General features: G+C 35.4%; 1 protein-coding gene across 5 annotated transcripts in view; it reads left to right on the top strand.

Moving 5' to 3' along the window:
- Positions 1 to 26,021, top strand: part of UHRF2 (ubiquitin like with PHD and ring finger domains 2) — a 134,066-nt gene that overhangs the window by 77,821 nt on the left and 30,224 nt on the right. For all 5 annotated transcript variants that reach the window (XR_013170460.1, XR_013170457.1, XR_013170459.1 and 2 more), the window contains exons 6-15: positions 1,577 to 1,763; positions 2,545 to 2,668; positions 2,898 to 3,005; positions 8,642 to 8,746; positions 14,287 to 14,393; positions 17,907 to 18,069; positions 19,543 to 19,683; positions 21,633 to 21,729; positions 22,034 to 22,188; positions 25,195 to 25,293. Coding sequence is in view for 1 of the 5 variants with exons in the window: in XM_077148215.1 (XP_077004330.1) it covers positions 1,577 to 1,763; positions 2,545 to 2,668; positions 2,898 to 3,005; positions 8,642 to 8,746; positions 14,287 to 14,393; positions 17,907 to 18,069; positions 19,543 to 19,683; positions 21,633 to 21,729; positions 22,034 to 22,188; positions 25,195 to 25,293 (1,286 nt within the window). In the remaining 4 variants the exon portion in view is untranslated. The remainder of the gene's footprint in view (positions 1 to 1,576; positions 1,764 to 2,544; positions 2,669 to 2,897; positions 3,006 to 8,641; positions 8,747 to 14,286; positions 14,394 to 17,906; positions 18,070 to 19,542; positions 19,684 to 21,632; positions 21,730 to 22,033; positions 22,189 to 25,194; positions 25,294 to 26,021) is intronic.

The raw sequence follows: 26,021 nt of genomic DNA, 5'->3' as shown, positions 1-26,021 counted from the left end.
GACACCCCAGTATGCCCATGAAGATTATTCCGGTACAAGGACAGGGACCCACATGGAAGAACAGGGTGGTTCTGTGCTGGTCTGGGAAGAGGACACAGGGAGAGGCCAGCAGTTTCTCCTATGATTTTTAAAGCTTTTCTTGATTTGATGCTCATCCAGTTACTGCAGCCCTTTAACTGTTTTCTGTAGTTCAGAGGAAAGCTACCGTGTTTAAGGTTCCTCTGCTACTTTTGTCTGAGAGGGGTGGAAACAGTGGCTACCCTCAGAGCCTCTGTCAGTGATCTGAAGTAACTGTTCAAAAGCAGTGATCAGTGACCAGACTGCATACCCCAGATTTGGGAGTCCTAGCTCTTTGTGTGCCACTCTGTCACCAGCAAGCTGCACCAGGTACCAGGGCTGCAGATCCCACTGCTGCCTGTCTCAGGGAGCGGTGATGATAGTCTCTACACTGAATGTAAAATTCACTAGTGTTTACCGCAGTTATCAACCTCTTCTTCCAGCTCTTCCTTGGATGTTCTACAATGTTCCACCAGACTCTATAGTTTCAAAATAATCAATTCAGACAGTTCCTTCCAGTTCATTAGTTGTTTTGTTAGAACAACAATTCCTGGAGTTTCCTGTGCTGCCATCTTCCTACAATCCCTCCTTCCTAATCTAATCACAATTTTCAAGATTAGAACAAGACAAGACCTTTAACAGATCAATAATTAGGCTTCCACCTTACCAGTCTAAGCCATTCTCATTTTTCGAGGATATAATACTTAGATATCTAGATTTGAATTAAGAACCATATAGTATGTTCTATGTAACTATTTCTGGGCACATTTTACTCATTTCTCCATATCCTTATTTATCTACTTGGTTTTTTCCTAGTCTAATTGATATTATAGACCCAACATGTTAACTTACATGCCTTTGAATGGAATTAGGCATCTTGCTAAGTTCTTGCCTCGAGTTTCCCAAATTTTCCAGTTCATTGAGTCTTTAGTGTCTCAGTAATTTTTTCACAGCATCTGCAAGTCAAAACAAACATGTATCAATTCCATTTTAAAGTAGTAGATTCAAACAACTTAATGATAGTAGTTCATATGGTGTCTGACAGATGTTAATTTGTTCCCCTTAAAATATTATGGTGTCCCACAGCACATCGCTGCATTCATTGAGGTGTTTGGGTATGTTGGTGCACATTATGGGTCCTATGGGTCTAACCAATATAAATAATTAAGGCAAAAGTATAAATGTACTTAGGGTTACTGGTTATTAAATTTTTCACTGACATGTGTCTGGGCCCCATCCCTCAAATTCTGATTAAGTGTGGGATAAGATTCAAACTTTTTTTTCTCTTTTTGTATGGGCAGCACCGGGAATCGAACCCGGGTCTCCAGCATGGCAGGTGAGGCACCGTGGCCCACCCAAGGCATTTATTCTTAAAGTCCCACACTTGATTACTCCTTTTATGATTCTTTTCTTTTCGTTAAGAAAGCTTATATGCTATTTCCATGGATTTTTCTTTATAAGATTCATAGCTGTAAAAGTGACTTTACAACTAGACTTGCTATGATTTTGTTCTTAACAGGGAAAAATGACCCAGAATGTAACTTGTGTGGAGGTGACCCAGATAAGAATTGCCATTCTTGCTCCTGTCGTATATGTGGTGGAAAACAGGAACCCAGCATGCAACTTCTATGTGATGAGTGTAATATGGCCTATCATATTTACTGCCTGAACCCACCTTTGGATAAGATCCCTGAAGAGGAATACTGGTATGATTATCAGGTTTTTCTTTGTTACGTTAAGAATTGAATATAAAATATGTATTTGAACCACCATAAGTTGATTTCTAAAGAGACATAGTGCAAAGTAAAGTACTTAAAATGTTACAGCCAATGGTTACTTGATATTGGCATGTATAGATTATTGCAACACCTTTTGAAATGCTCTCCAGCTCCATTTTTGTCCTCGTCCAATCCCTTCTTAATATGGAATCTGTGATTCCTTAGCTCCAGAAGTTTTATTTTGCCTTACTGGGCCCTGCATAGTATTATTTAGTTGATTGCTCTAGCTGTCTCATACTCCCTTCCTGTGGTAGTATGCTACACTCTATCCAGATTGAATATCTTTCAGCTCCTTGAATAAGCCATGTTCTTTCATTCCTATGGGCTTTTACACAGGACACATTTTCTTCTTGGAAACATTTTCTTCCTTTCTTAACTTTAGGATGATATTCATCCTTCAGGTTTTTACTTTAATATGACTTCCTCTTGGGAACCTTTGTGGATGGCCCTGCCTGCCACCCGGCTGGGCTAGATACTCTTTCTATGATCTATAGTAGTGTTTATTTGTTCTCAGGTTTTCTGAAAGAATGACGAGAATTTTTTCTTTTTTGGCCCACCTGGCCATGTAAATATTTTGAGATGTTAAATACTTTTAATGCCAGCTGAAGCTCTTTTTATTACATCTTAAAACTTGTTCCTAGAATGGCCATATTCTGTTACTAGCTTTAATATGGTTTTATTAATATTCCTTTGTAATTTTTTTTTAAAGGTATTGCCCATCCTGTAAAACTGATTCCAGTGAAGTTGTAAAGGCTGGTGAAAAACTTAAGATGAGCAAAAAAAAAGCAAAGATGCCATCAGCTAGTACTGAAAGCCGGAGAGACTGGGGCAGGGTAAAGAAGAAATTCTTCTTCTCTTCCTGGCACAAGTCATAATGTTTAAATACCAATAATAGTAGTGGTATAAAAGATTAAACAATATAGTTATTTATTAATATCACTGATGCTTAATATATATAAATAGTTGGATTTCTTGTCTAGTTATGTTTTATGGGAAATAAGGGCTTTCTTTAAAATTTAAACTTAACTGATTTCTCAAACAGCTTGTTTTGTGGCTTTGTAGGGAATGGCTTGTGTTGGTCGTACCAGGGAATGTACAATAGTCCCTTCTAATCATTATGGACCTATTCCAGGGATACCTGTTGGATCAACCTGGAGATTTAGAGTTCAGGTATGTTTTAAAATTGGCTTAGTTGAGGGGGGAGGAAATTGGGTAAAGATTTTAGCAATATTAATATCTATTGATTATAAGTGGGCTAACCTAGCTCGTAGCAATGACAGTCAACTGATACAATGAAAGATTTACTTTAGAGTGGGTAGACTTCCCCACCATGTTAATAGACAAGAACATAAGTTTTGCAATTAAGCATTAGTTATGCCTTTTTCACTTACTACTCTGGTACAGTTATAGTAGTTACCATTCTTGTTAAGCTTTATAAAAGTTTTCTTCCCAAGAATTTAATATATGAAGTTTAAAATTTTGTCTTTAAATCATGCAGTACCTTCTCATTTAGTGTTATTGAACTCTAAGAACCCTCACTTTGGATGCTTTTTTTGTGGCTTCTGAACAAATGCTAAGATTGGGCAGAAGGAAGTACTAGCTAATCCAAGAATAAAATTCCTATCCTATTTCCTTGAAGAAGCACTAAAAGCATTTAGAGTCATATTTATGCCTAACTTCTTTAGAGAGTTAATTTTATCATTTCGAAGAGTTACCATGAAAGAAAAAGAAAATCTCTTGAGTAGAACAGTTTCCCATTAAAGTAAGCCGGAATCTAAACTTTAAACAAATGAGGCTTTAAATTTTGCATATCCTTGGTGCTACAGTTTTGAAATTAAAATAGTGTAATACATACACATAACTTAGTTAAGTACCTAGTGTAGGATTTATTTTTTTAAAAACAAAACCCCACTTTTTACCCCAATTTTCTGTTTTTCAGAGACGACCATTTTGATTATTTCTTTTGGATTTACCTCATTTCTAAATAATATGTTTATGCTTTTTTCTCTTCAATTTTTAGTTTTATTAATCTCCTATGGTAGGTGAACATGTAATTTAACACTCATACTCTGTATCCTCCCATTCTTGCAATAATAGCATCATAAATTAGGCTGAATCAGTACTTAAGATTAACATTATAACTATCAATCTGTTTTTCCCAGCTAAGCCACTTAGTGTATGTTTAATTGCCTTTTTGTTTGCTTAGTTTTTTGTGTACCTGTCATTAATATATTCCCAGACTCTGAAAGCCCTTTTCAGTGTAGTCAATCATAACAGTTAAATCTATCACTTTTTTTCCCTTTAAGAACAGTCTTGAATCTTTCCAGCCTCCTGTTCTAAAACAAAATCATTCTGTACACCTGCCAGTTTCCTCCTTGTCTTTACCTTAATCACCTTCTTGGAAATCCCCTTTGTCTATTTCCTAGTTTAGAGCTCCCACCACGTAATTCTCTTTATCCTCCAAAGCATCTTGAGAAAAAGGGTACAGGGGAAGTAACTTCAAAATTTGCAAGAATTGCAATTTTTAAAATTTGAAATTTCAAAATTTGAAATTCCAATATTCTCCCCTTGTATTTGACTAGTTTAGTTGAGTATGGGCTTGTTCTTGAGAAATCATTTTTTTATCAGAAATTTGAGGGCATTTCTTCATTGTCTTTCAGTTTCCATTTTTGCTGTTGAAGACCATTGTCAGTCTGTTTCCTTACACTTTGTCAGCAGATACCTTTAGTATATCTTCTTAATCCTCAGTGTTTCAAAACTTGATGATGTTCCTGGTGAGGGTTATTTATTTAGCCACTACTCTGTAGCACCAGCTTAGGTATAGGACTTTCCAGAGTGAAGAAGAAGTCCTTGCTTTCGTGAAAATGAATCTCATGAAGCTTCAATTCTAAAAAGAGAATTCAAGCAATCAACCAAGATGATTCCTATAGAGAAAAATAAAGGGTAAGCTAGGGCTGGTGATTTATCTTATATGATGAAAAAGAAGGTCTGAAGCTGATGAGGTTAGCTTTGAGCAGAGACCTAAATGAAATGAAGGATCAAGCAATGCAGTTAGCTGGGAAAAATAAATGTAAGGGGAATGAACTAGTAACTACAAAAACCCTGGATTGAGTTGAAAGCACACTTGGATTGCTTAAGGTGCATCAGGAAAGCAGTATGGCCAAGGTGGAATGAGTGAAGAGGAGATAGTCAGAAGGCTACAGAAGGCCACATATATAGAACCTTGAAGGACTTGGATTTCTACTTTCTAAGACTTTTCATCTTAAGATTTTTGTTTATTTGTTTTAAGTCTGGTTTATTGTGCTACATATATAGTTGTCTTTTATTCTGAATGAAATGAGGTTCCAGTAGAGGGTTTTGTGGATTGCTCTGGCACCTATTTTGTGGCCTCCTGAATGAACAGTAGACAGCAAGATCAGAATTAGAAAAATCACCTATGAGGATCTTATACTAACCAAGCAAGAGTAAGTGGTGACTTGGACTAGGAAACGGTTGTATTAAAATATGAAAGGAGTCTAGAAATATTCTGAAGATGGAGCATACAGAATTTGCTGATGGACTGGGTATGTGATATATGAATCAGGAAAGTCTAAGATGATTGGAGATTTTTGGCCTGAGGAATTAGAAAGATGGCGTTGCCATTTAGGAAGTGGAAAAGATTTGGAATAACATATTTATTTTACCCGGATTGATGAGGCTGGGGGATCGTGTTTAAGTTTGAGATACCAGTAATAAATCAAAGTGGAGATACAGAGTAGATTTTGGGTAAATGAGGCTAGAACTCAGAGGGGTCTGGAAGGAAAGATAAACATTTAGAGTAGTCATTGTGTGAATAGGGCTTGTATCTAAAACCTTAAGACCAGATAAAATCTTCTAGGGAGAGAGTGTAAACAGAAGAGGCCTGAAGCATGAACCTTGGGACACCCCATGAGTTAGCGGTGATTAGGAAAAACAAGCAAAAGAGGCTGAGAGGGAATAGCTAGTGTGTTAGGAAGAAAACCGGAAGAGTTGTCCAAAAAGCCAAGTAAAGAATGTATTTCAGAAACGAAGATGTGATCAACTTTCAAGAACTGCTGAGAAATTAAGTCAGTCACCCAAGACCATTGGATTTAACTACATAAAGGTCATAACTTTGACAGATGGTTTTCATACAGCAGTAGTGTTGAGTAAGTAATAGAAATATATTTAAGGGAGAAGAGAAGATTTAGAGAAAGCAACTAGAGAAAAACATTAGTTCTGATTTAAAGGTCTGAGAGGTTCTTGTCTTTTGTTGTTTGTTTTTGAAGGGTTATAACAGCATGTTTTATGGTAGGAATTATCTAGCAAAGGGGAAAAAACATGATGCAGGAGGGGTGGACATCTGGAGTGATGTTTGGATGGTCTCTTCATTTAGGATCCAGATATACTTAATGTCCTTTATAAATCTGGGTGTTGAGGTCCTTCAGCTTTGGGAAGCTTCCCTTATTTCTTCCCTTTTTTCTGTCTTTTGTTCTGAAGCTCTGATTGCCCAGTTTTTGAAGCTTGTCCTGGGCCTCTAGTTTTCCTTTGGTTTTTACTCTTTATCTTAGAAGCCTTCTACCAGCCCTGCATTATATATATATGTATGTATGTATAGTTTCCCCCCTCATAAGACCTCTTCTGTTTCATTGTTCAAATAGCCACTTATTGGATACATTCTTATTTGGATATGGTATCTGAGGTTAACACTTGTGTCTTGTTTTTCTCTTCTCACTTTGTTTCATAAGAGATTCTTCTTTTTGTGGAGTTGATTTGCCTATGCCTTTCATGTTATAAGCTTTCCTCAAATACCTGATTTTCTTTGGTCTTTATGGGCAGCGCCTGTGGATTTCACTTTAAGGTAACAGATGAGCCGGCTTTTCCTTGGGAAGGTATCTGGACAAATAAGTTTCCTCACAGAGAAACCTTGTTTGAGGGTGAACCTAGCTGTAAATATTGTGGGAACTCAGTGAAGGGTGAGTCAGCATTCACTGTGGAGACTTTTACTTATTCCCCCATTTTCAGCTGTGCAAACCTTTTCAGGTTATGGCAAAGGGGCAGTCCTTTGGCTGCATGGACTTGGGGTAGGTACATGGAGTTGAACAACTCATCATACAAAGTCAAACCACTATTACCCACTACCACCAGCACTCCTTTTTTTCCCCCTTTTTTCTCTATCCCATGGCCCCATTCTTAAGTACTGAGTCTTAAGTACTAAGCCTTGCCTGGTTCTTACTGACTTCTAAAATGCCCTTTTCCCCCTAGCCTTCTATGTACACTTGGGTTTTGGCTTCCTTTTCTCTGCTGAGAACAGTTTTATGACAGACAGATGAATGACAATACTTTCTCAGTGACTGTTGTTTCAGTGAGCCAGAATTGAAGATATGAGAAAAGCAGTAGGCCTTTGAAGTAGAATAACAGGAGTAAAGCAAGATAATGAGGAGCATATTTGGGTAATGTTGAATAGTTTAGATTCAGATATCTAGGCTTCCTGAAGCAGAAACTGAGATATGGCTAAGAAAGTGATAGGAACCAGATTGAGAGAGGATAATGTGGAATACTTAGCTTGGCCTTGATAATATAGGACCATTTGATATGTTTTACAAGTTAAAAATGAAAAGTATGTGTTCTTAAAAGGATCATTTCTGTTTGTGATGATAGAATGGGTTTGAATTAGCAAAACTGGAAGCAGTGAAGAAAGGTCTACCATTAGTATCAATGACTCTAAGATTGTAGCAGTAGAGGTAGAAAAAGATGGAATTGAGAGCTTTGCTAGGTAGAATTAGCAGTACTTGTGACCAAATGGATTTGTGAAATATGGGAAAATAAATGCAAAATGACTTCTGAATTTCTGACTTTAGCCAGTTGGCTAGAGAATAGTGCCATACTCAAAAGAGAAGAACTAAGAAGGGAGAAGAGATCTGGAGCAGTGATAAGAGTAAGTTCTGTTTTAGCTGTGTGAGGTGAAAGTACTGATAAACATTAAGTGAAGAATATTTAATAGTCACTTTGAAACTCAGAATTGTAGACACAAGCAGTTTTAGTCATTATCAGCTCTGTACCTAAGGGATATTTTTTTAGAAGAGCTAAAGTGAGAGAGGAAAGCATTGAGCTCGGGGTGAAACTCACTTCTTGTTTAGGAGGTTTTAGAATCCATGTCTTAGTTTGTCAATGCTGCTGGAATGCAATACACCAGAAATGGAATGGTCTTTATAAAGGAGACTTATTTAGTTACAAATTTATTAATTTGGGAAGGTACATGGTGACATTTGCTGGGCTTCTTTCTTGGCTTGTTGGTTCCAGCAGCTTTCAAAGGATGTGTTTTTTTTATCTCCAAATGTCTTGGTCTGAGCTGCTGCTTCTGACTACTCCCTCCCCCCCCCCTTTTTTATATGTTGTATGGTGGGGGTAACATTTCATTCTTTTTTCATGTGACTGTCCCGTTATTGCAGCACCATTTGTTGAATTTATTTTTCCCCTGGGAAGTACACAGTCCAGGAATCGAACCCCCTCCTGCATGGCCGGTAGAAATTCTACCACTAAACTGCCTTTGTACCCTGTAACTCCCCCTTTTAAGCCTTACTCATTGTGGATGGCACTCCCCTTAGCCAGTCACTATGTAATTGGCCATAGATGAAATTCAAATCCTTATTAAGTCCACAGCAACAGAACAACTGGGCACCATCACTTGGCCAAGTTGACACCTGAACCTAGCTACTACAATCCAATAATATATGTAAAAGCACTTTGTAAATGTGGCTTAACTAACTTTTCAAAGATATGTGAGACTGTTTTTACTTATGTTATAGGTGAGCGAAGCAGGTGTCCATAGGCCCCATGTTGGTGGAATTCATGGTCGGAGTAATGACGGGGCTTATTCTCTTGTCCTGGCTGGTGGATTTGCAGATGAAGTAGTAAGTCATGACATAGCCTTGTTCTTAGAGCCTTTCTTGATCATCCAGTAAAGTACAGAAATTTTGTCTAGGATACATCAAATCCTATTTCTTTTTGGCGCTAACTTTTTTGTTGAAATAGTTCTGTACAAGCGATGAGGTACACTAATTGACAATTTGATTAATATATACATTTGATAACTGGTCTTAATGTTAATACATAGTCTATAGAATTTGTAAAAAAGCTTTTTATTTTCAGATAATTATAGATTTACATGTAACTGTGAGAAATAATACTGAGAGATCCCTTATTCTTTACCGAGTTCCCTCAAATGGTAACATCTGACAAAACTATAGTATGGTATCACAACCAGGATATTTACATTAATACAGTCAAAATACTCAACATTCCTGTCACAAGGATCCCTCAGGTTGTCCTTTTATAGACATATCTGCTTTCCTCCTGCCCCTACCCTATAATTTTGTCATTTCAAGAATTTTTATAAATGGAATCATACAGTATGTAACCTTTGGAATTGGCTTTTTCACTCAGCATGATTCTGTGGAGATTGTTGAATGTATCAGTGGTTCATTCCTTTTTATTGTTCAGTGGTAATCCAGGGTATGGGAGTACCACATGTGTACCATGTTCACCTAGTGAAGGACATCTAGGTGCTTTCCAGATTGGGGCTGTTATAAATAAAACTGCTGTACACATTATTATACAACTTTTTGTGTGAACATTTAAGTCTTCATTTCCCTGACATAAATGCCCAGGAGTACAACTGCTGGGTCGTATTGGTAGTTGCATGTTTAGTTTAACAAACTGCCCCATCTGTTTTCCAGAGTGGCTGAATATTTTACTGTCCTACCAGCAATGTTTGAGTAATCTAGCTTCTCTGTATCTTTGCCAGAATTTAGAATTGTCATTATTTTTTTATCAGCCATTCTGATAGGTGTATAGTGAAATCTCATGGTTTTAATTTGTATTTTCCTAATGGCTAATGATTTAAACATCATTCATGTGCTTATTTGCCATCTATATAGCCTCTTTGGTGTTATACCTTTTAAGGCCTTTTGCCCGTTTTCTAATTGCGTTGTTTGTTTTTTACTCTTTAGCAGATATGTAGTTTGCAGGTATTTTCTCCCAGCTTGTGGCTCTGTAGTTTTTTTCCATTCTCATAATAGGGTATTTCACAGAACAAAAGATTTTAATTTTGATGACGTTAACTTTATCACTGTTTTCTTTTATGAATCATGCTTTTGGTGTCAAGTCTCAGAAATCTTTGCTGGCCCCTAGATACCAAAAATTTTTCTACTTTTTTTCTAACAGTTTTGCATTTTACTTTTGTTACGTGTGTTTGCTGTATGGCAGGGATCACATTACATTCTTTTTCCATGTGAATATCCCATTATTGCAGCACCACTTGTAGAATTTTGTTTGTTTGTTTGGGGCAGTGTATAGGCTGGGAATCAAACCCACTTTTACATTTAAGTCTGTGATCCATTTGAGTTATTTTATGTGTATGGTGTGAGATTTGTTAAGTTTCATTTTTTTGGTCTTTGGATGTCCAGTTACTCCAGCGTCATTTATTGAAAAGGCAAGTGGTCAAAGTGACAGAGAGGAAAAAAAAACATCCACCAAAGATAGAATTCGTTTGCAATCTTTATAAAGTAATCTCAGAAGTGACAGATTCCATTTGTATTCCATTTATATTTTATTCTTCACTGCTAAGCTTAATAGGGAAGTTTACATAGAAGAGAGAGTTCTAATAAAATGAAATATTCAGACGTAGGAGTAAAATACATTGTTTGAAGCTAACCAGGTATAATTTTGGTTTTCAATTTTTATAGCCACATATTCCTTCATTGAAAAAGTAAGTTCAGTGTACATATATTTTTATAGGAAAATAGGGTTAATGAGAAAGTGGCTGCTATTTATTCATTTATAATTAATAGGAACACGTATATATAAATCAATAATTTATTTTCCCACAGTGCTTATATCGTCCCTCAGATAAAACCAGATTCTTTATATCATCAGTAGGATTTTACAGATTTCTATCCAGAGCTGAGTTCACAAGTATATTTGTTGTTTTAGGTAATATATACTTTTAAATGGTTCAGTCCTGAGGAAAAATCACTTGACTAGTGAAAATTGCAATTTATTTGGTTATTTTTTAAATCAAGACTTTTTTGAAAAGGGGTCTTAAAGATACTTGGCTCCCATAGGAATTTTGAATTATGTCTTTTATAATCCTAATTAAAGTCTCCCTGTTTCCTCCTTAGTAAATTAGTAATTCCTCTTATGCTTGTTTGCATAGGATGCTATAATGATGAATTAGCAGCTATAGAGAGCCTGAAGATATAGTATATTTTCAGATGAAAGTAGAAAAGCTTACTATCTTCCTGAAGGACAAATTTGGCAGTACATTTATATTAAATTAACATGGCCAAGGAAACTGAAAATGGAAGTATTAAGGCTAATTCTTTGAGTACTTTTTTAGCAGTGATATTTTGAAGCGGTATTTTTGTCTGGTGAGAAATACAAAGGATTTTAAACTGTTATTATAGTCAGCATTTAGAATATTTTTATGTCTCTACCATAAAGCCAACTAACTGGAAATGGAGTCTCTTTAGCATTTGTTATTAGCAGCTGGCCAATAGTATTTGTTTTCGGAGCTAACATTTATTGCGTCTGTGACCTGGCCAAATTATTTAACCCCAGTAAACCTCAGTCTCCCTATATGTGAAACAGAAAAAAATAGTATCATTTTAGGTCAGAGAGACAGGTATTGATATTAAATGAGGTAATTTGTTAAAGACGTCATAACAATCATGGACACATAACAGGGACTCAAACCTTATATTGTCTGTAGCAGAAGTTCATCTTATATATGTAAAACTTCAAACCTAATCACAAAGCTAAAAATGAGTACCACGTTGAGGAGGGATATTATTTTAGCTTCCTTTTTTCTATCTTTTGAATATATTTGTTAAACATTAAACATTTGTGGAGAAAAATACCAATGAGTTATTAATTACTTGTCTTAAGTAATTAATTGTAAGTCTACTAAATAGTATAAAGAGTTTTTTTAGGGCTAGAACACATAGGTTTAGTTAGATGTTAACAGATTTTGCAAGTATTTTCAACCTTTTTGTTCTTGTATTGTGGGTAAGCAATGTCTATAGGAATAGATGGGGAAACCTTAATAAGCTTTTCTCATTTGAAAGAAAATTATTTGATATAATAGGAGCCAGTTATCTTCTGTTTAGATGAATGGACATAATGAAGTACTTGCTGATAAACTACTTAATATTTTAGACTAGTAACTTGAAAGTCAAATATTAGTTTTATTGCCTTGTGTTTGGGTCATCTCACTTGAGAAAGAGGGCCTGCAAAGAAATCTGCCTCTTAACGTTGTCCTAAGAACTAGTTTACTCAGTGGTCAGGAGAAACTCTGGAACTATTCTGTCTGGGTTTGTTTCTAGTGCCCTCTCTAAATGCCTGCTTAATCTTAGATGAGTTACTGAACCTCTGCCTTATCAGAAAAATAGGGCTTAGAATACCTGCTTCATAGGATTGATGTGATGCTTAAATGAATTAATCATATGTAAAATGCTTAGCCTGACCCCATGTACACAGTAAGTACTAGGTAGGTATTATCGGTAGTGTTAGTAGTACTCAATTGTGGAGGCGTATTGAGTTTTATGAGGTAAAAGCTTACAGAAATTGAGACTGTATTGTAGGCAGCTTTGGACAACAAGCTAAGAAATTCCCAGTGTGCTTTAGGATGACTTACTTTTGACAGTCTTGAGGGTAAGTTAAGGAAAAGAATGAGATGAAAATCTTCTAAGTTGTACCCAGTAAGGGTGATGGCAGGAATCAGGAGCATCCAGCTTGTTCAGGTGGCTGCTTTAGCAACCTGGGAGAAGAATAGAGATTGAGAAATAGATGGGAAATTAAATTACTCTGGAGCAACACCAGGTCCCTTCTGTAAATGTAGCTTCTTTATGCAGGTTCTTCCCAGGTGGCAGCCTTGCTTAGGCTACTGCCTCATGGAAGTACAACTTAGTGAATCGTGCACAAGAAGTACAACAAGTTTAGGCTGGTCGTGTTTTTTCATATGAAAATCTAAATTAGTCTGAGATAATCCGGGGACTGGATTGGGTGTAGAGAATGGGGACTTAATGTTAATTTGTACAGAATTTCTATTTAGGTTGATAATAAACCACTTTTTTTGGAAAGTGGTGGTGATGGCAGCATATTATTGTGAGTATAATTAATAGCACTAAATTATATGTGATGTGGTTAAAAGGAGAAATATTGGGTCAGTCCTAGAATAAAAATTAAAAAATAAAACAGACTGTAACAGTGAACCCTATTGTAAATGATGAGCTATAATCTTAGTACAAGTATTAAAATGTTCTTTCATGAGTTATAACAAATGGACGATAATATTGGAAATTAAAAGGGTGGTATATGGGTCAAAAATACACCTAATATAGGGTTCATTTCCTGGTGCCTGCCTATGTTTAAAAAACAAGAAACACCTAATGTAAACTATATGGTTTATATTATAATTATATAATTATATAGCTTACATTACAATTTTAATTTTCTTTCATCAGTTGTAACAAAGGTACCATACTAATGCAAACTGTCAACAATGGGGAGATGCTGTATTGGGGTGGGGGAGTGCAAGGTATGGAAATCGAATCCAGGTCTCCCACATGGAAGGTGAGCATTCTACCACTGAACCACCCATGCACCCAAGAACACTATTTTTTACATGATTTTTCTGTAAACCTTTAATGTCTCTAATTTTTTTTTTAAATAAGCAAGGATCTTAATTGGAGCCCAATTCAAACAAACTGCTAAAAATGATAAGATCATCAGGAAAAGAAGAAATTGAGTAGATGCCTGAAAGAATTTTAAAATCATTCCTTTTTTTATATGGGGAAAAAAACCTAATTGTCAATTTCAGAATTCGAGATTTAGCAGCAAACTTAGGTATGGTGTCAGTTGCAGCTGGATATTCAGTTATGGAGTATATTAAAGTGGTATTATTTACAAAGAGTCTAGAAGCTTAGTACTGATAACTTTATCTTAACATTTAATTAAATGAAGCATAATATTCTCAACCCATAAGATCTTATTTGTAACAATAAATTATTTGGCTGCAATGCAACAGTGGCTCAGTGGCAGAATTCTCGCCTGCCATGCCGGAGACCTGGGTTCGATTCCTGGTGCCTGCCCATGCAATAAATAAATAAATAAACAAAAATTATTTGTTTGTTTAAACACAAACTAAATGAGAAAAAACGCCTTTGGAAGTGCTGAAAATTATAACTTTAAAATGGAAGCTTTGGATGAAGTAATACAACTTGAAGGTATACCACACACTAGATTACCTTTGAATCCTTCCTTCCTTTGGAAGGTACCTTTAATAAGCTTGTCAACTTATAGCATCCTAAGCAAATGTTCTGCCTTTGAAACCAGAATTTGTATAATTATTCTTGGGTTTAAGTATCTTAATACAGAAAATCTTCTCTTGCAGGACCGAGGTGATGAATTCACATATACTGGGAGTGGTGGTAAAAATCTTGCTGGTAATAAAAGAATTGGTGCACCATCGGCTGATCAAACATTAACAAACATGAACAGGTACTCGTTAGAGTTTGTAAATAAATTTGACTATTTAGAATCGGGGCTTTGTATAAGAGTTTGATCATTGGACTATAATTTGTAATTAGACTGCAGAAGAGACTCTTAAATTGAGAGTTAAAGATCTAAAATTGAAACCTGATTGATTATACAGATATTCATAAGAATCCGAACTTCCTTATTCACAGCATTATTTATTAAATGGCGTAATTCCCAGTCTTACTTGAAACATGCACTGTGCATTTGAAAATATGTTGATTCCTTTGAAGGAAAGGAAACTTTTACATTTTAATGAAATTTGAGGGCAAGGGAGTTATCTATTATACCAAAGTTCAGAGTTAAAGACACGTTCTACTCAGCACAGATTTATCACTTTTAAAGTAACAAACTTCTTTTTTGAGGGGTTTCGTTAATGTGAAATAGGGTTATGTTTCAGATCCACATTTAGTAGCTGCATAAGTGAAATGTTGCCTAGTTTGATCAGAGCTGTACTCAAGTAGCTTTTAGGATTTATAACTAGCAAGATTTCTTAAGCTTAATCAAAAGGAATAGTGATTTAGTCACAAAAGTCACTCTACTAACTAAATACCCTTAAGGTATTACAGAAGAGCTCATTGTGCTGACCTTTATTCTATAGAAACATTAATGACATTTCAGCTCCCATGGGAGCAGAAAGTCTAATAACTTTGAAATGTTTTATTTCATAAAGGCAATGCTAATACCAATATTAATAATAGATGAAGCAACCCAAATCAAAGATTGCAGCCACCACACTATATACTTTGTCATGCAGATAATTTTGTGATTATTTATAAAGTAGAAAAAGACAGTATCCTGTAAAGGGTGCTTGGTGGATTGATTGAGTAGAAAGCAAGTTATTTACTTCCTTGAATCTAAATCACTTAGTTTTATTTAGAATCTCCTTAGTTTCTGAAAACTGTGTAAAGAATACCAGTATGGTCAAGACTTTATTGCATAGGAAGTTACATAAATTCTCTTGTTTTCATGTCTTCCTTCTATATTATTTCTGACAGTAGGATTATTTTACTGAACCAGCAGAGGAGACAGGTCAGATTAGCTGGTGAAAACATTACTGAGGCAGGAGTCCCTTACTATTCTTTTTCTTCCTAAGAAGAAAGCATCTCTTGGGCGCACAGGTGGTTCAGCAGTAGAATACTCACCTGCCATGCGGGAGACCTGGGTTCAATTCCCAGCCCATGTACCACCACCCCCACCCCTGCTCCCCCCCCCCAAAAAAAAAAAATGAAAGAAAGAAATCATCTCTTTGGGAGAAATGATCTGAAGAGGAGTTAGAATTAGAAATATCTTGTTGTGTTTTTGTCAATTAAAACATATCTCGAATTTGTAAAACTTTTTTCAGTTATCAAATCTGAAAATTATACTTTCCCTTTAATAATTATTTTGCTTGAATGAAACTTTCATAACTAACCTGCACTTGTAATGTACATAGTAGATTCTTTTTCAGTTTTTGAACAATCTAATGAAGTGTTTCCCATTTATCATATGTTAAAATCTCATTAGAAAATAACTGACAAGCAGGAAAAATATTTGTCTTTAAAGAAAAGGTAGTGCAAAAGAAATGTTACCTCAAGACAGTTTAGTAGTGACTTAAAATATAGATTTTAACATTCAGTCAGTTTGTATATAAAATGATAAATGTGTCTTGTGATTCTAAGATCCCTTGGGCAAAGGTCTCATTAACATAAAAACTGATGTGAAAGGCTTTGACCCATTGTATATTCTTTCCAAGTAGTATAAGGCCCAGTTCATTTTTGCTTCTCTGCTAAGAAGTTCTTTGAGAACTTGCTTCTTGCTTCTGAGAGGTCTATTCCTGTTTCTTCCCAGCTTTTCTACTTTAAGAAGCTGAAGAGGGGAGCAAGGGTAACCAGTCCTAACTTTATCCAGGGCAGTTAGAGGCAACCAATTGGTTTAGCTGCAGATAGAATAATTGAAGAGCCTTATTGCTATTGTTTTACCTAGTTTCTTCCTCTTGGACTCCTTTTAAATACCTGAACAGCCTCTATATTTATTTGAAGCCAAAAGTGAGTTGACATTAATGGAATTAATGCTTTTTGAACTTATGGAATCTTTCATTCTTTCATATCTTGCTATTTTTTAGGATTACATGACTTTTTGGACACTGAAAAGATATATGAATATTAGAGATAAACTTACAGTAAAAAAAAAAAAGTGAGTTGACAGTGCCAGTAAGTGCTGACAGTCATATGGCTGAAAGTATTTGTGAGCACTAAAGCATTTCACTCAGTGATGTGAAAGTAGTACTTATTACCAATAGCTCTTAAAAAAATTAAGTATGTGTATCTCAATAGGCATTCCATAAAAAAGACTTAATACTTACCATGGAGTTAATGGCTATATTTTCTTTTACCTTCGAGTTTTGATACATCTCCCTTTGAGATAAAATAGATAACTTATAAGCTCCAATTCCTTAACCACAGTTCTAAAAGTTATTTTTAAAAATGAAGCACTTGTAAGTTTATTTATTTTAAAAATAATTGAGGTCAAAGTTCTTCTTCAGAAGGTAGTTAAATAGTCTTAAGGCTTACTTTTTATTTTGAAAACTATTTTGTATCATATCTGATTTCACCAGATAGAGTGTACTTTTTTTAACCATAACATGTTCTCAGTGTTTTCTTTTCCTTAAGTTAGGAAGTAGGTGTCTTAGAGGGAAAATGCTAACTTAAACAGGTCCTAGTTGGTCAGTAGGAGTAAGTTCTCCTAAGAAAGGTCTTCTAATATCTAGCACACTGATTAATTACTATTAAACAAGTGTACACACTGAGGAAGTTTCATCCAAATCAGGTTCCACTTCCAGCTCAGTGTCCACGGCATCATGAAAATGTAGTAATCTCAAACAAAGACTTTTATTATCGTGTACAAGCATTTGGATGCTTATGTTTTATTTGAGTTGATCTTTTTGCTGAAGTCCTTTAAGGATATTCTCATATTGAACTTGGATTTGATAGCTTCTAAACTCTTAAAGAGTTTTATTTTCTGGAACATAGAAAGTAGATTTAGAAAGGTCATTTGTACCTTGCTTACACAGTTCTTTTTTTGGATTTCTTTCTCCGTTATTCCAGCACCTCAACTAACTCCCCTATCAAAAATAACCTATTAAAACACTTGCTTTAGTTTTCCAACATTTTTCCTACCCTCAATAAATGTTATTTAAAGAAAATTCCGTGTATTTCTAGTTGTTTTCTATTATGCATGGCACAGATGTTGTTACTTTCAGAAGAACCCTTCAGGCTATCTGAAAACCAATCCCCTGGCTTGGGGATGACATCAGAAAACTGATTTGTCTTCTCTGCTGGTGGGGGAAAGCATAATTCTATTATCTGGAATAATATGGAAAGAATCATAGAATCTTAACCATCAGGTAAGGCATAATTCACCTTTTAATTGAGCTAATGTGTGATTATATAATTGAAGAATGGTTACTTGGTATAAAAACTTTGTTTTATTTTTTAGGGCATTGGCCCTAAACTGTGATGCTCCATTGGATGATAAAATTGGAGCAGAGTCTCGGAATTGGAGAGCTGGTAAGCCAGTCAGAGTGATACGCAGTTTTAAAGGGAGGAAGATCAGCAAATATGCTCCTGAAGAAGGCAACAGATATGATGGCATTTATAAGGTGCTCTATCTGGCATGACATCTTGTTAGTCATTCTTCCTGGGCTTTTAAGACAGGGTTGCCACAGGGAAACTACCCTGGGGGGGGCTGGAAGAAAGAGTAGGCCATCTTAATTCACACTTCTACTTATTTCGGAAATGAAGCAGGTGTACAAAATGAGTTCCTAACTTTTTTTTCTTTTAAGGCTTATGTGAAGTCTCTATGGGTGACTTATATTTTAGGTTAAGATTTTTGCAGGTATATATTCTGTATTATAACACCATTTTCATAACTTGCCATTGATTCTTATGTGTCTTTTTAGAATGATTTTTATTCAAATAGATTTTCAAAGCAGAACACATTTTAATATTAAAAATAGATTTGTGGTCTTTGTTTTAAAAAAGGGGGTTATTGGGTGCACAGGTGGTTCAGTGGTAGAAGGCTCACCCTCCATGTGGGAGACCCAGGTTCGATTCCTGGACCACACACTTAAACCAAAAAAAAGGTGAGGGGGAAGGGCATCATTTGCCATATCTGTTGCGATAATGAAGGCTGTTCTCATCAACCAGACTGTCAGCATTCCAGACAATGTTGATAAAGCATTGAAGGGACACGGTTATTGTGAAGGGCCTCAGAGGAACTCGGTGAAGGTACTTCAAACACATCAGTGTAGAACTCAAATTCATTCTCCTTGGAAAGAAAAAGAAGGGACTTTAGGCTGACAAATGGTGGGGAAATAGGAAGGAATTGGCTACAATTTGCACTAGTTATTTACAGTGCATGATCAAGGGTGTTACATGGGCTTCTATTACAAGATGAGGTCTATGTATATTCACTTATGTTTCAGTATCGTTATTCTGGAAAGTGAGTTTCTCCTTGAAGTTCAAAATTTCTTGGATGAAAAATATATCCACAGGGTTCATATAAGGTCAGCTGTACCTTGTTCAGTAATTCAAGCCCAGAAAGCTGAGTTAATTCTTGAAAGATATGACATTAGACTTGTATCAGATTCAGGTGCTTTGATTTTGCAGACCCCAACAGTTAAAGATATCAGAAAAATTTTGTATAGTATCTATGTCTCTGAAAAAGGAACAGTTCACCAGGCTGATGAATAACATCTAAGGGTTCAGCTATGAAATAAGATGCCAAACCAATTTGTGACTTTTTAAAATGCAGTAAAATTAATTGTTGATTTGGAAGGAGGTGAAATGGGGCATCTGCTCTTACTTTATCTACCCATTATGCAAAATCCTATCAGTGAGAATAACCATGTTACTACATCACATTTATAGCTATCTGTACTTGTGTAGGAAACTGTCTAATAGGACATCAAGTCAAAACAGTATTGAAGTGAATAATCATGATTTGCCACTCACAGCAAAGTATCTTTTAAAGTGGCATTTAGTTCTGACAAATTTGCTTAGATCACTGTGATGATATTTTGCATAAGTCTAAATTTTAAATCTCAAACTGTTACTGAAATGTTATAATTTAGGTGGTGAAATACTGGCCAGAGATTTCATCAAGCCATGGATTCTTGGTTTGGCGCTATCTTTTAAGAAGAGATGATGTTGAACCTGCTCCTTGGACCTCAGAAGGAATAGAACGGTCAAGGAGATTATGTTTACGTTTACAGGTTAGATTACATTTGTCTAGGCTACTTGTATATACATAAAAATATACACATCCGTACTATCCCCATGCTTCAACATTGGATATATCCCATAAAAATTGGTCAGTAGACTGTGAGGGGTGAGGAAAGAGATCATGCAAGTATAAGAAGGAAAAGAAGGTAGCATGTCCCAGGACTAAGGGTTGTACTTGGGAAAAGCTGAGTTTGTCGATAACAAGTAAAATATTTCCACTTCCATTTGGAAAAATTTCCATTGAGGAAAAGGAATAAATTTAGATATCACAAGCCTTGAAAGGGAAGTTTATCCTAGAGGGTCCAGGGGATATATCTCTGGTAGGGGAAAGGGGGAGGTGGAGGTGGCTTTAAAAGAGTGGTCTGCTTTCTACCCTTCTCACTTTTCCTCACCCCTTTTCTCTTTTCCCTCTCAAGGCTTCTTCCCTGCCCTGTCACCACCTTTAGTGCTTTGCCTTTTTCCCCCCTTTCTCCCTTGCTTAGCTGTTAACCATATAAGACTGTTGGTTTTCTGTGCATAGTGGATGGTATGGCTGCATTCTCCCTTCACTGCCTAGACTTTTTCCCTGACACTGACTTCAGAGCATGATTTGAATTCATCCCCCATCTTTCCCCATTGTGCTTCTTCTCATAAAGACTACCAGCTTTGCCATTTTCCCTGGCTCTGCCCATATTGCATGTGTAGGGGCTGAACTATGGGCAAGTGTCTGACCACCCGCGCAGGTGAGTGTATGTCTTCTAGTGCAAGTCTGTCTCTGTTTTCGTTTTCTTTTTAACTCATAGAATTGATTTTTTTAAAATATTTTTATTAATGAAACAACATACAAACATTCTTAACCTATAAACATTCCATACATGGTGTACAATCAGTGGCTCGCAATATCACCACATAGTTTATATTCATCACCATGATCATTTGTTTTTGAACATTTGTATCACTCCAGAAAAAGAAAGAAAGAAAAGAATAAACTCATACATACCATACCCCTTACACCTCCTTCTCATTGACGACTAATATTTCTGCCCAATTTATTTTAGCCTTTGTTCCCCGTATTTATTTTTTACATATTTTTTACTCATCTGTCCATACTCTAGTTAAAAGGAGCATCAGAAACAAAGTTTTCACAATCACACAGTCACATATAGAATTGATTATTTAAATGAGACTCATCAATTGCTAAAATAACTGTCAAAATAATTCATTTTCTCACTAAATATTTTAAAACGTTTGCTAAATTTATTTTCAAAAGATTTTTCAGATCCATATATTCTGCAGAGCACTGTGAAATTTATTAAGCTTTAAATGTGAGCAGTATCACAAAGCATGCAAAAAAAAAAAGGTAGCCAGTGAAACATAAGAATAATAGAATTTATTCTTTCAAGCCCAACCTTTACCTAGTATTCAGTAATTTAGGGGCTTTAAATCTTGTAAAATACCTTTTAGAAGGCTTAATTTTGGGAATGCAAAATTAGGCCCTCAATTTTTTATTAGATTAACTCCATAATTTAATATAATCCCATCTTTTAGATTATCCTCTGTCTGTAGTTGATTTTACTTACCTTCTGATTTAGATTCTACCATCCTTCTCTTCCTCAAATTTTTCAAGCCATTTGGTTATAACTCCTCAAAACTTACCTTTGGTCTGAAGACATGATTGCTTAGATTTGAAGCTATGAGACCTGAAAAAATCATTGTGTTGTAAAATGGAATATTTTAGGGTCAAGGCCACATGTTTTTACACTGAATTTGGAATTTTAAGTCTTCTGTCCTATGAATTATTTGCTCTTGAAATCTTTATTTCTTGTATAGAAAGTGTTTTAGTTTGGGGAAAAGTGTAGACATTCTCCCTCCTCCCCTCCCCTCTCCCCTGCTCTTTTTAAAAATTTTCTCACCAGGACCTTTACTGTGAAGCTTAAATATTGTGCTTTATCCCCATCAGTATCCAGCAGGTTATCCTTCAGATAAGGAAGGAAAGAAAACTAAAGGACAGTCAAAGAAGGAGGCCTGTGGAACCTTAAAAAGTCCTGGTCCAGATGGTAGGTATAATTGCAGAACACTTATCATTAACATACTTTCTAATAAAGAGAATCAGTGAGAGTATCTTAAGAAACTAAAAGCAAAATAAAAGTTTTTGGGGGTGAGAGAGGTAGAATCTTTTTGTATAGCTTAATAGTTTCAGAGCAGAAACAGCAGCAGACATGTTATCCTAAAGTCTGGGGGTAGATAGATGCTGCTTTATGCAGTTTATTTTCTTACTCAACATTGGTGCCAGTTAACATTTTGCCTCATAGTTCTACTTAGAACCACTTGTAATTCTGATGGTGTATACTCTTAATCTAGATGACTGTCCAACCGCCTCAAAAATGTTCAAGGCTGATTCAGGGGAAGCAGTTGAGGCTTTCCAGTTAACAGCTCAACAACAAAATCTAATCAGAGAAGATCAACAGAACCAGAAGCTATGGGATGAAGTGCTCGCATCTCTTGTAGAAGGACCAGTATGTATAGATTTTTAAAAATAATAATTCTCTAGTATTTAGAAATAATGAAAAACAATTTCCTTATGGAGTGATTTTTTTGCATTTGCTGAAACAGGATCCAAAATGGAGAACAAACTCTAGTGGTTGTCACGAGTCAAGAAGGGGTGACAGGTCAGGGAAGCAGGAGTGACTGTAAAAGGACAACAAAAGGAATCTTGTGATGGAAATGTTCTTGACTGCAGTGATGTCAGTTGTCTGGTTCTGGTACAATACTACAGTTTTCTAAGATGTTAAAACGGGGAAAACTGAGTATAAAGGATATACAGGAGAAAGAAGGGGGGAAAGAAACATGATCCTTCTTTCCATTCTTCACATCCATAGCCACTTCCTTTCAGAAATAATCTGAAGCAGTACTTGAACGCTTTTAAAGTGACCTTTTATAGACCTTTTATAACTAACATTGAAGTTCACAGAAAGGATTTTTAGTTGTGGCAAACACTTCACTTACTCTAACTCATCAGGAAGGTTTTTGTTGTACTTCAGAGTGACCTGATAGCATAAGTCTTAAGCAGTTCAGTAGTTTTTTAAAAACATATGTCTTCAGCTTAGGAATAAAACTAACCAGAGTTGATTTATTTTAAGTATTTTATGTTTTGAATTTTCCATATTTTAGTAATCATAAAATTTTGAAGCAAAAAGGAATCATAAGGTTACCTGGACATTGTAGTAAGCTATGTTTTGTGAAAGTAAATATAAATTTGAGATCCCAGAAGTTGGAGATTTCAGATATGTATTGTCTGTTCAGCCTTTGCTCATTTGTTTATTCTGACTCTTCTGTTTTATTAGATATTAACCCCTTGTCATATTTAATGCAGTTACTTTTGTTTTCTTTCCCTCTAAAGTGTTGTGATGTGCAATTATTGGACTAAAGAACTCGAGTAGCCTCTCTTGAAATTCCATCTTGTCATCTCTTATTAATTTCTTCTTTTCATTGTTCCCTTTATTCCTCTCATTGCATTAGCAAGAACTTCTTAAATGTCTGAAATGGGGTTAATGAGTATTTATATGTGCATACCATCTTGATTTAAAGAGAACTCGTAACAGAATTTTTCCAGTAAATATCTTGGTGTTTTTGTTTTGTTTGAGAAATAGTTATCATTATTATATTAAGGAAAACTGTTCTAGATAACAATTTTTAAACTTTTCAAATAGGTGAATTTTATCGAATATCCTTTTGATTTATATTGGAATCATCATTTCCTTAAGCCTGTAAAGATTCTATGTTGGGTTATTGATGGTAGAATGAAGCTTATGTGTTTAGAGAACAGAGGAAAGTGATTTATAAATGTTACTTGCTTTTTAGCCAAGAGACAAGGCATGAGCATAGTCTGATTCTGTTAGGTAAAGCTTTTTTTTCATTTAAAGCTTATAAGATACAGAATGCAGTTGTTATGATCTCATTGCATTCTGATAGGGAGGATACAACTGGCAAGTGATAGCCCAGTTGACCTGTAACTGTGGGTGGGCAGGGGGACAAGGTAACAGATAGAGGTGCAGGGAAAAGGCACCTGAGTGCGTATAAAAAATTCTCTTTCCTGGGGTTGGTGTCCTACTGGTGGCACCATCTTATGTGCCATGGTCAAATGATTGTGACCTTGCTGCTAGGGATTACTCTGGATTTTTATGTACTTTTATTCCTGGACAAATTTTATACCCATTCTCTTCTGATAAGACAAGAACATGTGTATTAAGCCAGAAAAATCAGCCATTAGCCAATGGTGGCTTTTAAATAAACTTTCATATTAAGTATGTATAAATATTTATACTCAAACTCCTTCTCAATATCCTGCGTGATATGGCAGCCCTGTCTACCTCTGCCGTCTCCTCTGTTGCTACTCTTTTGAACCAAAACTTCTTTGGCTACCAGTCTGTTTATTTAAGCACACTCAATTTGTTCTTGTTCCTAGGCCTTTATAAACCACTGTCTGCCTAGAGTTCTCTACCTCATGTCATCATTCCTTCATATCCTTTAATTTGCTGCATAAATATAACACTCCTCAGAGAGGCCTTTCTTAGCTATTATTTCTGAAATAGCAACTCGTTACTCTTGCTTTAATTTGCTTTGTTTTCCTCATAGTTATTACTATATAGAATTGATCTTTTTTTTTTTTAGCCTGCACTCCTGTGGAAATATAAGTTTTTGAGAGCATAGACTTTACCCCCCCCCCCCCCGCCAAACTGTAAATAACTGCCTAGCACCATAGTAGGAACACAAAATACCTATATTCCAGGCACTAGGGAGGCACCAGGAGATATTAACAATGTATAAAAGTTTGAGTTTTTCTCACATGCCCCCCTAAATGGTATATGCTCCTCAAGTGTTGCATGGTACTTTGTTTATAATTCACTTTACTTTCATAATTCATGTGTATAAATTAGTACCAACATACTTTTTGAAATGGGATCTCGTTTTTGTTTTTGTTTTTTTAGCTTGGAATGCTTGTAAATTCTTCTTTTCCAATTACTGCAAAGGACAAACATAAAGTATATTCCCCTACTACCAAAAATAAGTGAATTGGATGGAGGATTATCCTTATGACTTTAAAAAACTACTTTTCCTTCTAGTTTAAAAGAAACAAACAGCCTGGGTAAATTGGAATCAAAAATAGCTTTTGAAGAATACAGGGTATATATTCAATCATGTTTGTTTAAGATGGCTCTACTTTTTATAATTTTGTCCAATTTGAGAAAACATTAGAATCAGGAAAATATGTAATTGAATGGAAACAAAATATCACAGAATAATCCTAGAAAAAGAAAATTTTAAACTAATGTCTATGACTTACAGAACAGGTTTGTTCACCTTGTTATATAAATTTATGTGTATCAGGTAGCTATGATCATTACTTGATTTTTCTTCTTTAATAGAAAATGTGTGACAAAGAACTTTTATTATCACTTGGCATTTCATCATATATTAATAAAATTCTAACGTATTTCCCCCCCACCTTGCTACCATTCTAGAATTTTCTGAAAAAAGTGGAACAATCTTTTATGTGTGTTTGCTGCCAGGAATTAGTTTACCAGCCCGTGACAACAGAGTGCCTCCACAATGTCTGTAAAGTAAGTAATCCTTTCTCATTATCTCTTGTTATGCTAGAAAGCAACTAACTTGTGAACCTGTTATTAGCATGTGAAGCGTTCTCCTGCAAAGCAGTATAGCTGTAGAACATTGCCATTAAGAAATATTTAGTTATATTGTAGAGATTACATGTATGTTTTAACTTGGTAGTAATAGTAATTCAAAAAAATGTAGTTTGAGGTATTATGTCATGTTTGGAATTATTGAGGAGGGGTTGAAATGGAGAAAAAGAAATAAGGTGTCATTGCTGTTTTATATGTTATATATGTTATGGCTCAAACCGGAATGGATTCCATGCCCAATAAAAATCTAAAATAGATTCTATCTGGCAACTTGCTTAAATGAATTAAATATTGGTTATCAGTGTGATATAAAAGGAGAATTTTAAATTTTATTCAAACCAAGACTAGAATCTGGCTCTCTACTTGGTAGTTTGTCCCTGACCTAACTTAAAACTTTAGTTTCTTCTGTAAAATGAGAACAAACCTTCTACTTATGTGATAGTGTCTAACCTTGAATCAGTTAACTCTATATTGAATACAACTAAATATATTTTTTGGAAGACCTATTATATATTTAGTGGTTTGATTAGCTATATAACTTAATTCTAACCGAGTAACAAAAGAATACTAAATTTTCTTCTTTCTTTAGTGTCCTTTTAGGAAGGAACCAGATTGAAATCCACCTTTTAGGCTAGTGAGTTTGATTC

Source organism: Tamandua tetradactyla, chromosome 2 (genome assembly GCF_023851605.1).
Source record: "Tamandua tetradactyla isolate mTamTet1 chromosome 2, mTamTet1.pri, whole genome shotgun sequence".
In the NCBI taxonomy this organism is placed as follows: Eukaryota; Metazoa; Chordata; class Mammalia; order Pilosa; family Myrmecophagidae; genus Tamandua; species Tamandua tetradactyla.
This window is presented reverse-complemented; position numbering and strand designations above follow the sequence as displayed.